The sequence below is a fragment of the Colossoma macropomum genome, unplaced genomic scaffold, assembly GCF_904425465.1.
Source record: "Colossoma macropomum unplaced genomic scaffold, Colossoma_macropomum, whole genome shotgun sequence".
NCBI lineage: Eukaryota > Metazoa > Chordata > Actinopteri > Characiformes > Serrasalmidae > Colossoma > Colossoma macropomum.
This window is the reverse complement of record NW_023494789.1, coordinates 23,752,083-23,766,445: the sequence shown is the minus strand read 5'-3', so window position 1 is coordinate 23,766,445 and position 14,363 is coordinate 23,752,083. Positions and strand designations below refer to the sequence as shown.

The 14,363-nt window shown below is 38.5% G+C and overlaps 1 protein-coding gene across 3 annotated transcripts in view; it reads right to left on the bottom strand.

Annotated features, from left to right (window-relative positions):
* LOC118808147 (myosin-10) overlaps positions 1-14,363 on the bottom strand; it is a 104,885-nt gene that overhangs the window by 58,102 nt on the left and 32,420 nt on the right. Inside the window, exons 4-7 of one of the 3 annotated variants that reach the window (XM_036570612.1) lie at positions 9,186-9,213; positions 8,043-8,145; positions 3,846-3,875; positions 2,010-2,027 (exon numbers count right to left, since the gene is read on the bottom strand). In XM_036570612.1, the coding sequence (XP_036426505.1) occupies positions 2,010-2,027; positions 3,846-3,875; positions 8,043-8,145; positions 9,186-9,213 (179 nt within the window). The remainder of the gene's footprint in view (positions 1-2,009; positions 2,028-3,845; positions 3,876-8,042; positions 8,146-9,185; positions 9,214-14,363) is intronic. The other 2 variants (XM_036570613.1, XM_036570614.1) reach the window with 2 other exon arrangements.

Below are 14,363 nucleotides of genomic sequence, written 5' to 3'. Positions count from 1 at the left end.
TTAACTGGACCAGAAGTCCAGTTAACACTTGTCAAAATGTAACAGTCGAAATGTTTCAACTGAAAGTTTCTGATACAGATTAGTCTACTGACCTTGGAATTTAGATTAAAATCCTTTATCTTTGAGTGACCCAATAACTTAATTATTTTTTATTAAAACTGATGATTAAAACATTGTTTTGTCACTACCGCAACCATCGTAACTCTACCAAAACTTTACCAAATGTTTCAGTAGTGACAATTTTAGCTTAGTTTAAGGTCAAAAACACAGCCAGGACATGACTAGCAAACACAGCTTTGAACAGCTGCACACAAAGAAAATCATCATATTTTTCATTAAAACACTAAAAACTACTGAACTGCAGAAAATGACAATTTTTAAATGTCCCACACTGATTTTCAGTCTTTGGGACACATTTACTGCAAAACAAGGGGTTCAAACTTCACCATGTGGCAACGAGGGACAAGGATGCAGTCTCACTTCCTGCTCTAAAATGCGGGGGAATGGCTAAAATAAGGCTCCACCCACAGACTTTTAGTAGTGACATGAAAATGTTGGACAGCATTTCTGAGGAAAGTTTTGTTTTATTTAAACATTAAACTCATGGTAAATCTAACTGTTTCAACTTTAAATGAAATCAAAAAGATCTTTTTAAAAACTAAAAAAAAATGCTAAGTATTACATTAATGCTTTGGGTTTAAATAGATCAGCATATAATCCTTGTCAATATTTAAGTTCTGAATACTTAATTGGTTTCCTAACTAGTTTTTTTACTGTCGGCCTGCAGTTTAAACTGACACAAAACAGAAAAAAAAAGATGGCTGGAGTTATTTAGTACAGGGAATGTTTCTATGTAGAACCATGAGTTCTATATAGAGCTATTTCATGCTTAAACAGTTCTGTTCACGGTGAAATGGTTCTTCAAACTAAAGGAGAATGTGTTTCTATGATTCTATATTAAACCACTTTGAAAGTGGTCTTCTATTGTGACGATGTCAGGCTTGTAACAACAGAAGAATCCTTTTTGGTGCTAAAAGAATCACTATAACACCATTATAAACCATTATAAAGGTTCTATATAGAACCGTATAGAAACACATTCTCCATCAATCTGAAGAACCATTTCACCATGTCCAGAAGCTTTTAAGCATGCAAACAGTTATATACAGAACTCATGGTTCTACACAAAACCATTTCATTTACTACATAAGCTTTGTTAGAGAGTTTTTCCAATAAGAATCAGATTATTTCTAGAGTAAACTGTCCAATGACAGGATCATTAATGTTCTTTTTTTCTATATTCATCACTGAATATTCACTGTCAAATCTTTATTCTTTATTCACACTGCTCTTGTGTTATTGCGTTGCTGTTCTGCAGTCAACCAGAGCAGGATGGGGTCTCAGTGTTTTTTATTCCTGCTTTGAGGGAGTTGTTCTTTGCCGATACTCATTTTGGGGCTCACGCTTAATGTAAAAAGCACTACATAAATAAATTTGAATTGAATTTCACAGAAAAAACATAAATGTCTATTCCTTTTATCTAAACTGCATAAAGTGATCCTTAACAGCAAAAAAATCCCTCCTTCAGTCCCTCAACTGCAAAGCTACACCACATTCAGACTTTTATACGCACATAAACTTGCCCCTCAGTCTCATTATATACACAACTGCCTGAGAAATACAGCCCAATAAACGTAAACAGACCTTAACTCACAGGATTCTGATGTGTGGCATATGAACTTTTTCACTTGTACAGCCTTTAAGACAGAAAATGTCATGTTCACATTTTAGAAAGTAAAACAATCAGGAAAATGAACAATACCTTACACCAATACCCACCATATAAAACCCAACAGGCAACAACCGCAAGGAAAACAGCCCAAAAAGAGCAGGCAGTGGCTGAGAGAGACATGTGCCCAAAATGTGCCCAATTGTAATACGTGGTGAGGGAGAGAGAGAGAGGCAGAGAGAGAGAGGGCAAGAGAGGTAGAAAGCTACTTGTTACTCACATAGACCAGGAGTCCACTCTGAAACCAGCCGGCAAAATGAATCAGTTACAATGGACACAGAACAGGGGGGGGTTATAACAGCACTACACATACACATATAATCACTGCAGCTCATCTTTCTGTTCATAGGTATAGTTTTTTTTAGTGAGCACTCGGGAAAATTAAACAGCAAACAATGTTAAAAAGTCCATAATGTGCACACAGACAGACATTAGAGAGAAAGAAAACAAAGTAAAGAGATAATGATCTATTTGGAAAAAGAATATATGCAGTTGCATGCAGAAGTTTAAACACTGCTGATCAAACTGCATGCTTTGTTGATTTTTAAGGTAAAAGTAAGTCAACAAATCCTCTACAAGGTCATTTTTTAAATTTTTATTCATTTTCTGAGCTTAAAATACTGGGGGAAAGTATAAAGTAAAATGTGCCCTAATGTTTGCACAGGGAGAAGCCCCCTCAAGATGTTAAATTCAGCAAATAAACAGTGACTGTGCATTAAAATGTGCAGAGGACTGGCGCTGTATAGGACGTGTTAACACTTAAATCAACAAATACATTAAAATTGACCAGGGGCGCACAAAGCGGAGCAGCAGCGATGCTCTAAAGGGTAACGTCCCGCCACCGTAACAGCCAGTTAGGATCCACAGAAAATATATCAGCTAGCATGTGCACTACGCTGAGCACAGCATAAAACATTTTAAACAGAAAAAATACTGTAAATTTACATAAGCAGGCATTTATGTAACATGATTAAAATGATTCAGACATCTGAGCATGCAGGAATAAAGCCCTCCACATTACTGCACCCTGACCATCCAGACAGATAACTGGGTTAAGCTCTAATCTCAGCACACGCACGGTTAAGCCCAAAATCTACATTTATTTACTGCGGAATTAAAATCCCCCCACAATTAACGAAACATACTGTAAACATGCACTGCAGCTGATTAAGCAGAGGGTAAACAGTGAGGGTGTAAAAATGCATCAGTCTACAGGCAGCAATTCAACTGCATCACTTCAGAAGGTTAGAAAAAACAACAACAGAATAATAATAATAATAATAATAATAATAATACATTTGTATAAACAAGGATAAGGAACTATTAAATTATATCCAGTGCTAAATTAGTGTGTACTTCAATAATTATTTAACATTATTTATATTAAAATTATTACAAATTATTATGATCATTCAACTCTTTTTTTACAATAATAACAATAAAGATAAGTATTATTATTTAGTACACACGAATTTTGGGGTCAATATAAAATTCTTATTATGCTAACAACAAAACTTATTTTATTACAATTTTATTTATTATTATTTTTGGTTATTATTACTATTATTTTCACTTATTAAAGTATAGACTACTGTTGGGGTCAATATAAAAATACCTGTTTTTTTTTTTTATATCCTGGCATTGCTGTTTTTATAGTCTACATTTCACTACTGAGTGAAATTATTGATCCATTTCTATTCTTATATCTTTAATGTCCAAAGAAAAACATGCATCTCCAGTAACTTTAAAGATTTCTTTTTGTTGGAAAAATAAGTCTGAATCTATCTCAAAATAATGAAACCGAGGCAGAATTTTAGATATTAAAATTTTTACATTTTTGAAAAAAAAAATATTCTGAATCGAACAAAAAGAACAGAAATTATTCAAATTATGGTTAAATTTGATGCAGTGAATCGCAAACTAACTGCATTCAGCTCAGAGATTTACACCCCGTGTAAAAGTGAGTGGCGTGAGCGGCTGGACCGGCTCGGTTCAGCGCTGAGCGGCGGGTTAGTGCTGCATGCGAGCTTTAGAGAAGAAGCGTAGAGGAACTTGCCTGGAGCTTCACTGCTTTAGGAGATTCTGGCTGTTCGTATGTAATAAACAAATGCAGACTGTTAGAATGGAGCTCAATCCCAGTCCAGGACCCCCCAGCAACACACGCCCCTCCTCCCCACCCAGTCCCTCTCTGTGCTACCACTTTAAACTTCAGAAATTTCAGCTACAGACGAAAGTGGTTTTTTGAATAAGCAGATATCCAGTCTCTTCTGTTTACTGTAAGTATTTGACTTTTTCAGCAAAGAATCAGATTACCCCAGCCCCTCCCTTAAATGCAAATTATTCGGCTTATGTATCTCACAAGTAATAAAAGCTTATACTCAAACAGTAAGCAAGGTGCTAAATATGAGGCTAAACTCCACATTATCAAGTCTATTAGAGATAACAACAACCTTTTTTAAAGCAAGTTTGTGATTACATAAGCATACATTTAGCACCATGCTAGAAAGTTAAGCTTCCATTACTTGTTAGCCACATTAGCCTCGTTTCAAATTTCAGTCACCAAATATGTGTTGGCTGTTTAAGTAAGAGTAAAAAAGGGGAAATGGGGTGAATCTGATATTTAAACTACTGCTTTAAGTACAAAAACACTAAGACGAGTTTGCATATCTGCTTATTTGAATAACCACACCCACCTGTGCTGAAAAAAAACCAGAGTGCTGGTGTCCTGGACTGGGAGCAGGGATCGCTGTATTAATAACAAAGGACTGAATTCACAAAGCAGCTCTGGATACTAAAGGGCTGTTTCTTGATCGGTTCTGTGCTCTGCAGGCAGTCAGAGTGACCAGCACAGACAGAAGGACTCCTGATCCGAGGATGCTTTGTGAATAAGCCATAGGCTTTAATTAAACACAGCGGAAGCTGCAGCTCAGGGTTAATGAGGCACTGAGAGCATCAACAGCAGCACAGGAACCTCCAAAAACACACACAGACGTTCAGTGACAGTAGGAAATCACTTTAAGAGGCGATCTGTACCTTCAGTGGCTGAAAATTATTAGCATTTAAGACAACATTAGAAGTAAAATAACATGTTAACATGGTAATCAGACTTAACTAAGGGTGTAACGATTTCAATACAGCACAAATGTGAGTGTGTTAATGTAAAACTGTATGGCAGATGCCACTGTCAGTGGTCTAAACTAGGTATCTGGGTGCAGCCTATCAGAGTAAAGTGGGTGGAGAGGAGGTGGCGCTTTTGCTATGGTCACACCCACACTCAAACCACTGGGCTTATTTTAGAGTAAACCTATTTGATTCGGGGCACTTAGCCCTCTATCCCACTGTTCATTTCTGAAAAGGTCACTCATTCTCATAGACAGGGTTAATTCTGTTGTGGCTATTCCAGATAAGCTCTCTGATCTGATTATGTTCCCTAATAAATTCCACTGCAGGTGGTATTAAATAGACTAGCTAATCATCAATACTGACAAACATTCCTGCTTCATTGCTGTATCTGATCTCCTCCAGTGATGTGACCTGTACCGGCATACAAATCCCACAAATCCTGATCATCAGCAATTCTGACCCTCATTCAAAAAAATTCAAAAGTTCTTTGAACTCAGTGCACAATTTTCAAGCTGTTTTTTTAATAAACGCCAAACCATCTAAAAACTACTATAAATGTTAAACAGTGCTGCTAACTAGGAGGGAGGTGCTGGTTAGCAACAGCTTAGCTAGCAAGGGGAGTGAAGTGGAGCAGCTGGAGCTGAAGGGGCAGAAAGGAGAACTTGAAACCTGTTCTATGGTGTCTGGATCTGTAGCCTCATCGGCTAACTTAACGTTAGCATAGCGATCAGCTACAGACTCAAACAGAGCTGCACAGCACAGGTTTGATTCTGACTAACTGCTGCTCTGCTCAAGTGTAGATGATAAAAACTAAAGTGTGAGTGACTGACAAAGCTCAAATCAGACCTGTTCTGTTGTGTTTGGGACTGTTGTGTGTTAGCTAAGCTAAAAATAGCTTAGTTAGCAGGCCGAACAAGCCACACAACACAGCGCAAGCTCAGTTCCAGCTAAATGAGACTAAAATGACCTGTTCAGAGGTTATCTGAGAGTGTAGAGTCAAGTGACTGGTGTTGGAGTGACAGAATGCTGAAATGGAATCGTTCTGTGGTGTTTTGGACGGTAGTGTGTTAGCTAACAATAGCTTAGTTAGCAGGCCAAATGTGCCACAACACAACACAGGCTCAGCTCCAGCTAACCGAAGCTAAAATGACCCATCTAGGGGATATCTAATAGTGCACAGTGGAGTGACTGGTGTTGGAGTGAACACTGAGCATGTCCTGTGGTGAGTGGAGCTCTTAGTCGTCGCTGAGTCGCTATCATGTTTAGTTCTACTTAGTTTCAGTTTTTTCTGGCTCTGATTTTCTATCAGCTCTGTCTATCTGTGAGCTCTCACACCACCTGTTAGTGACCCGTCTGAAATATAAACAGGAGGACTGTCTACTAAGCTGATCAGACTTGCAATAGAAATTTAAACCTCATTTTTAAATACTGCGGTACACCTCATTACCACTACACTGACCTACCCTAGACAGGAAGACAGTGATGCTAGGATATACCTCATACCCTGCTGGCCGCTCAATTCAGTATTTTTGGCAAAACTTAACATTTTTGGAGCGGGAGGGGTATGAAAAATGACTTTAAATGATGTATCTGGAAAACCTTAGCCAATTGTTGGATAAACACAAACAAAGGCGACGTTGTGCAGCCAACTGCTAACGCAATACTAGCCGATGGCGTAAACGGACGCACTACAATCAATTCCATTTACGGTTACGACTGGAATCAATAACCAGGCGTTCCAGCATTACTCAGCAAACGCACTACAGAGAGCTCAGACGCTGAAGCCTGTTGTGAAATCTGCTGCTGCGAGCAAACTGGCCGGTTTATCTGAGAACACTGTCTGTAAATGTTTTACAGCAGCTTCCTAGAATCTCTGGCTACACTCACTTTGGTGAAACAAAAAATACCCCACTAAACATGTGCCATGGACGTATGAAACATCCAAACATGAATTTGTTTTTTTAAGCTGAACTCTGAGATGGTATAAAAGTCTTATGATATGGATTTCAGTTTTAATTATTTTATCAATACAATGAAGTTACTAAACATGCTACAGGTGATCTTGCAATGAACCCAAAAATGTATATATTTATTGGTGTTATTGTTGCATTATTATGAACTACAGCTGAGTAATATGGCAAAAACAACATTGTAATCCTTAAAGACCTTCATGATCCATCACATTTTCTTTATTTCAGAATTTAAATTTGATTGTTTGGATCAGATCCACATTTAAAAAAAAATACTACCATAAACTATCAAGTCCAGTGATTTGTATTCAACATTTCACACACTTCACTAAATCCAATTACAGGACTAATTATATTCTCTCTGTAATTAAACCTGCAGTTGGGAGGGGCTTTTTAAATACTGAAGCATCAATATTATGCTCAGAAAAGCATACTGTCATGTAATTTACCATAACGATACTGTCAGACTGCCCAGCCCTATTATAAATAATTCTTGTCATATTTAATATTGTATTGTATGTATGTCCTGATATAAATTAACTAATTAACCAATGAAACTAAGTTACTATACATCTGCTATAGGTAATTTTGCAAAAAGCCACAAAATGTTTATATTTTGTCATAATCATGAATGACACGCTTACATATTATATTATAATAAATTGCATTATTATAATTATTTCAGTATTTATTTATGTGTACATTTGCTCATATTAAGGGTGTCTTGGTATGCATATTCATTATTAATCATTATTATTTGCAATAAATAAATTGCCAGACAGGCTGTCATCACAAACGGCAATAATTTTCAAAAATCATGTTGCGTATTTTGTGTATTTATTTGTCTTGTAAAAAACAACTTGGTTTGTGTTAACTCTGTATTTCTTACCATTATAAAAACTTTCATGATATAATAAGGACAACATGTATCGTATCGTTACACCCTTAGGATAAATCATTATGGTCTGGACGGTGGAAAATACTGTGATATAAACTTCAATCCACTCCAATGTCTGACTGTCCAGTAGTTTGTACATGCTGTTGAACCCTGAGTGATGTTTAAATCGGCAGTATTAACCACATCCTCCTCAAATCAGCCCACGTTCGTCCTTCTCTGACCCTGCGAGAGTGAAGAGAGGAGAGAGAGGAGAGAAACTCACTGGAATGTTGTGATCTTTCCTTCCTTTGTGAGAGGAAGCAACGTGTGCCAGGTACTGGATCACTTTTTTGGTGTTTTCTGTTTTTCCAGCTCCGGATTCACCTCTGCAGAGAGAGAAATTAAAACATCCCCACCCCAAAATCACCATTAAGACACAAACAGGCTGCAACAAAATGACTTTACAGCCTACACAAGCATGCAAACGCAAACACTAACACATACAGACAGACAGGAGGCATCAAATCTGATCAAATCTGACTGTGAAATGAAATCTGTGTTTGTTGTGTTTGCCTGCGCCTGCACGCTCGTGTAGGTCATAAAATCACTACACAGCACTTTTTGTGGGTCTAAAAGTAAACAAAAGTAAACAGAGCTGGTGGTTTGGGTCAGTAATGAGGAGCAGGTTTGGCCGCTGGTGTTTATTGCCTCAGCTTTGGCTGCAGTAGCTGAACATACCACAGATTCTCTGAGAGGAAGGAAAACATTCACTTCAGGTTCAGCAGCTCAAAGCCTAATTTAAAAATCCACTGATTTTTCAAAATTTCTTTGTAACTAAGTGTTTGAAAAGTAAACAGAGTGATTCGGAGTGGTTTGGTGCGATACGAGCCCCTTTCGATGAAAAAACCACATACTGAACTCTCCACCTTTTTTCTGGATAATCAGTTATTTTGCTTTCTATTTTATTTTGTACAACATTTTACATTAAAAAGAGCCAAACTGTGCTTTATTCACATTTCAGTGATCCCTTTATTTTAAATACAAAGAATCAATGTTATACTGTGCTTATATGATTTTTACAAAAACATCTTACATATACTTTATTTTGTTCACAAGAGCTCCATTTATTAAATGTGCTTTATCAGTATTTACAATATTTAACAATATACATAAATATACACAGTGTTTATTGTAACTATCATGGAGGCTTCTGACTGAATAAGCGTACTATTTATAACACGTTACTCCATCTGGTCGTCACATTCTGGATCACCGAATGACTCTGAATGCCAAACATGTACAGGAACTGATAGAGAACACCCAGAGCAGATATGACTCCATGCATAAAACTCATCGATATCTATAACTACAGAGATAACAGACTCACAACATCAGGGACATCACAGAGCAGAACTCAGTTACTCACGTGCACAGAATAGACTGGTCCTCACGATCTGAGAGAGAGAGAGAGAGAGAGAGAGAGAGAGAGAGAGAGAGAGAGAGAGAGAGAGAGAGAGAGAGACACAGACAGACACACACAGAGAGAGAGAGAGAGAGAGAGAGAGAGAGAGAGAGAGAGAGGGGGGGGTGAGAGAAAATGAGAGGACAATTAGGAAGAGAGAGAATAAAGAAAAATAAAAAGAGACAGAAGAATGGTTGAAAGAAACGGAGACCATGTGAGGGAAGAAAGAGAAGGAGAAAAAAAGATGAGCAAGATAGAGAAAAAAGAGGAGGAAAGGAGAAAAGAGAAAAATTGTTAGCATTATTAAACTGGACGCGAGATCCTGAAAAGACACATTAAAAATTACTGTGTACATTTAAGAAACACACAAGAGCACAAAGGTGAGAACAGTCATGAAACTGATGGACTTTTTCTTAGGACCTTTCTCAAGAATACATTTAAGAACAAACTTAGGAAGATATCGGAGAACGAGGCCCATTGTTGTTTATAATAAATACGTTACATACTGATATTTGTGATAATTCCACTTCAAGAGATACCTCCTCATAAAAAGCAGATATTTTAAAACACAACATGATTGAATGAATCTAATTCTCTGGTACGCAAACTAACATGATCAGAATTGGTTCTTGTGCCTGACGCGTTACAGCAGACGCAGTGAAAACAGTACACAAGCTCCAAACGCCAGTGAGACAGCTGGAAATCCCATTAGTGTCTGAGCTACGAGCTACGCTCTCCATCTCCTCCAGTGAAACCAGTCGGCGTCTCAGCTACGCTCTCCATCTCCTCCAGTGAAACCAGTCGGCGTCTCAGCTACGCTCTCCATCTCCTCCAGTGAAACCAGTCAGCGTCTCAGCTACGCTCTCCATCTCCTCCAGTGAAACCAGTCAGCGTCTCGACTATGCTCTCCATCTCTTCCACCGAACCCAGATGGCATCTCCGCTATGCTCTCCATCTCCTCCACCGAACCCGGTCGGCGTCTCAGCTACGCTTTCCATCTCCTCCAGCGAAACCAGTCAGGGTCTCATCTACGGTCTCCATCTCCTCCAGCGAAACCAGTCAGGGTCTCGTCTACGGTCTCCATCTCCTCCAGCGAAACCAGTCAGGGTCTCGTCTACGGTCTCCATCTCCTCCAGCGAAACCAGTCAGGGTCTCGTCTATGGTCTCCATCTCATCTAGCGAAACCAGTCAGGGTCTCACCTACTCCCTCCATCTCCATGTGCATGTTTAAATGGTTCTTTGCATGGTGAAATGGTTCTACAGATTGACAGAAAATGTGTTGTATATGGTTCTATATGGACTCTTTTTGAAAAGGGTTCTATATAAAACCAAAAAGGGTTCTTCTATTGTTACAAGCTAGACATCATAACAACAGTACAACCCTTTTTGGTTCTATATAGAACCAGTGTCAAATTGCCACATTCCGCATCAATATGAAGAGTTATTTCACCATGTAAAGAACCATTTAAGCATGAGATGGTTCTACACAGCCTTTACTAAAGAACCCTTGAAGAACTATCTTTTAAGTGTGAGTGGCAAAGTAGCATAATATTAATTGTGCAGCTATGAAAAACAGTGCATCAGACTTAACAATAACACTAGTGTAATATTAGTGTACAAGTTTAGGTACTTTTTAAAACTAATAAATAGTAGCTTTTAGAGAAACAACAGTTTCAGTTAGCTTTATTTTCTTTGTCCTGTATGGGTTCCAATCCGAGTCTGGAGAAGCACTTCCACATTAGTGAGAGTAGCGAGTGGTGTTGTCTGATGTTGTCTGGTGTTTGTGGTGACGGTTGGCCTCAGTCTTCGGGCGGGGCCGAAAACGGGCTGCTTTCCCGAGTTTCCTGGCTCTGCACAGTTTAGAGTGGACGGAGCAGCACAGACGGACCTCAGGACTCCCAGTGCAGCAGATTTACAGTGACTTTACAGCACCTTCAGACGTCCAGGAGCAGTGACGTCTTCCAGCCGCTTTCGTGACTGTCAAGCTGAGAAATCCGCTGAGAGCATTTACTCAACTCCGGATGAGATTTTAAAATGCACCAAAAAGGGTTCCGCTGCTGTTACAAGCTTGACACTGCAACAATAGCAGAACCCTTAAATATTTCCACATGCAAAGAACCATTTAAGCATGAAATGGTTCTATACTGAACTCATGGCTCTAAATAGAAATCACTGCCTTTACCAAAGAACCCTTGAAGAACCATCTTTAAGCGTAGGGCTGGGCAATATGACATTTATTGTTATCCTGACAAATTCCTTCACGTTATGTCAGCATGTGCTTTCTGAGCATATCACAGATATTGTCAGTACTTACCAATTGCATGTTTCACTATAAAGAGAGCATAAATAGTCATTTTTAATGGATTTCTGCAGCTCAGTGTGCAAAATGTTGAATTGAAACCATTGTATTCATATATTTTGATAGTATTATTGTTTTAAATTTGGTACAACTCTGTTCCAACTTATCAGATATCAGAAAAATAAATATGTAGCAGCCCATAACTTGCTTTTTTTCCTGGATATACTAATGAAGTCTGTGTTATCAATGGGAAATGTGCGCTACAGGAACACATTTGATCCAAATACCAGCCTACATAACCACATTAAGCTACTCAAGAGGAGTTAACCATTTAATAAAAAAATAAATAAATAACACATTTTTGAACACAGATGGGAAAGACTAGACGAAATGGAGCGGGAAATGAAAGTGGCCATCCAGATTGTTCAAATCCAGATAAAGTTCAAATGCCTAGGTCTGTCATGATGCGTGGGGTGTCAGAGGGTATTCTGCACATCTGTCAAAGCACCAATAGTGCTAAACACACAAGCACATGGTTTAAGGCGAAGGTTCAGGTCCGTCCCTAATCTAGCAGGTCATTTCAGCTCTGCAGAATGACTGACGGTCCTCTCCGTCCACCCCTGCTGGGAGTGTCTGTGCTGATTCAGCTCTGAACAAGCACCTTCAGCTTTATTTCCCCTCAGAGGAAGCAGAACCTCTCTGAGAACAAGCCTGAGTGACAGACACGGAAAATCAAGCCAAGCCCATCCAGAGTGACCGGACCGATTAACGCTCCCGCTTTTCCCCGGTGGTTCCTCCGGGGGGCAGCAGGGCACCTGTCCACTCCCGCTCTCGGGGAGAGAGGAAACATGCAGAAGAAATAGTGCTGAGTGAGTTCCTGCATCTGCGGCCGAGTCATGGCCAGGGTCAGCGAGAGGAGCAGCTGAACGCTGGGATGGCTCGTTTAGCACCAACCACACCTCAACGCACCGAGGAGCCAAGTCTGAGTGGAGGGGAATGCTTTGCTTCGCTTCTGTTTACATACAGCACACTGAACTGTCTTTGTGTATGAAATGTGCTGTATAAATAAATTTGCCTTGCCTAAAAACAGGAATGCAACCCTGTTTTAAACGGGTAATCAGTGAAGCAACTAAAACAATCAATTATTCCCTAAAACTAACTTTTAACATTGAGCTTCAATTGATCAACACATTACAGTACTTTTAATCTCTACCCACCTACACTCAACCGCTTTATTTGATATTAGTTCTTTTACTATGTTGTTTTTCTCTTTTATTCATTTATATTTGAATATTTTCTTATCTATTATCTTAGTTGTTTCTTTTACCTACTTCATTTCTTTTCATTTCACTGCTGTTTTATCTGTATTTCTATTATGAGCTTTTATTTTTTTATTTAATTTATTTTACTTTGTTTATTTAGTCTTGGCAGTTTTTATCTGGTTCAGTTTCATTAATTTTAACTACTTCAATCCCTGTTTAACTTGCTAAGCTTTACTGTAAATGAAGGTCACCCTCAGAGCTGATCTCAGACTGATCAATTAAGAAACCTTAAAATAAAACATAGGTTATTCTTTCTGTGCACTATAAAACTAAAAAACTGTCAGCTTTCCCTGAACAATTTTTTTTTCAGTACAGCCTACAAAAAATTTGTAACCATGTATATTTTCAGTCCTACATATATATTCATACAATAACAAATTAAACACATCAGAAAACAAAAGGTCACTTTACAGGAGAAGGAAATCACTTTCAATACAAGTTAACATAATTTATTCCATATCAATTTGTCAGTTTGGGATGAAATTTTCATACAGTATAAACAGCAGCTGGAATTTTCAAATGATGTTAAAAAGAGACATGAGGCTTTGTCCTGACAGCTGCGATATATTTAGATCCCTTAAAAAGCTCCTCACGGCGATGCATGTTTGTGGTGACAGTAGCTATTACTGCTTTTAAGGAAAATTATCACATTTAAAACATTTTTACAGACTAGTAAGTTGAGGACAGAGTAGCTTTTTAAGCTGTTTGTTTTGTAATTGACCGTTAAGCTAAATTATTTTTCACTCTCCACATTAGAAAGCAAAGTTCAGGCCTAGCACAGAGAAACACTTGTTGGGCTTCTGATATGATCCAATGTGATTTCGTCACTCTGGCACTTCGTGTGAAGTAATCTGATGTGTTCCGTCATCAAAGCTCTTAACAATGTGTTTATCACAGAAACTAAGGGTTTACAATATTGTTTTAAATATATGGTGACACTTAAAAGATATTTTCACAATACATAACACGTGCCATGACATTGACACAGACACAATATGTTAGTACTGCCACGTTTAAAATCATCCATCAACATAACTTAACTTAACATTTCACACTGTACTGCCCTAAAACCAATTAAACAGGACTAATTATGCTCTTTCTAATGAAACATGCAGTTGGTGAGCACGCTCAGAACAGCATATTATGTATCATGATAAAAGTTAATCACGATAACAATAATTTTATCAGCTCTAACAGTCAAATTCACCAAGCAGCCCTAATTGAGTGCACCTCAGTGAGACTCACTCACTCACGTTCCTGAACTTTCAGAGGGAAGTTTCCAGAACCTGTACGCTGCACAACGAGAAAAACGCCATCCAAAGAGCTCTGCATAACTCAGTCACACAAATGCGAAGCTATCAGGTGGGCAAGACATTCTTTTCTTAAGAACAGCTTCTGCTATCTGTCCAGCTGCAGATGCCATCCAGTCTGAAGAGGCCTCTTGACTTCCTTTCAGAGCCTCTCAAGCTGCTGTGAAGGTCTCAGCTTTTATCAGGACCAGTAGACGATCACAGACGGAAG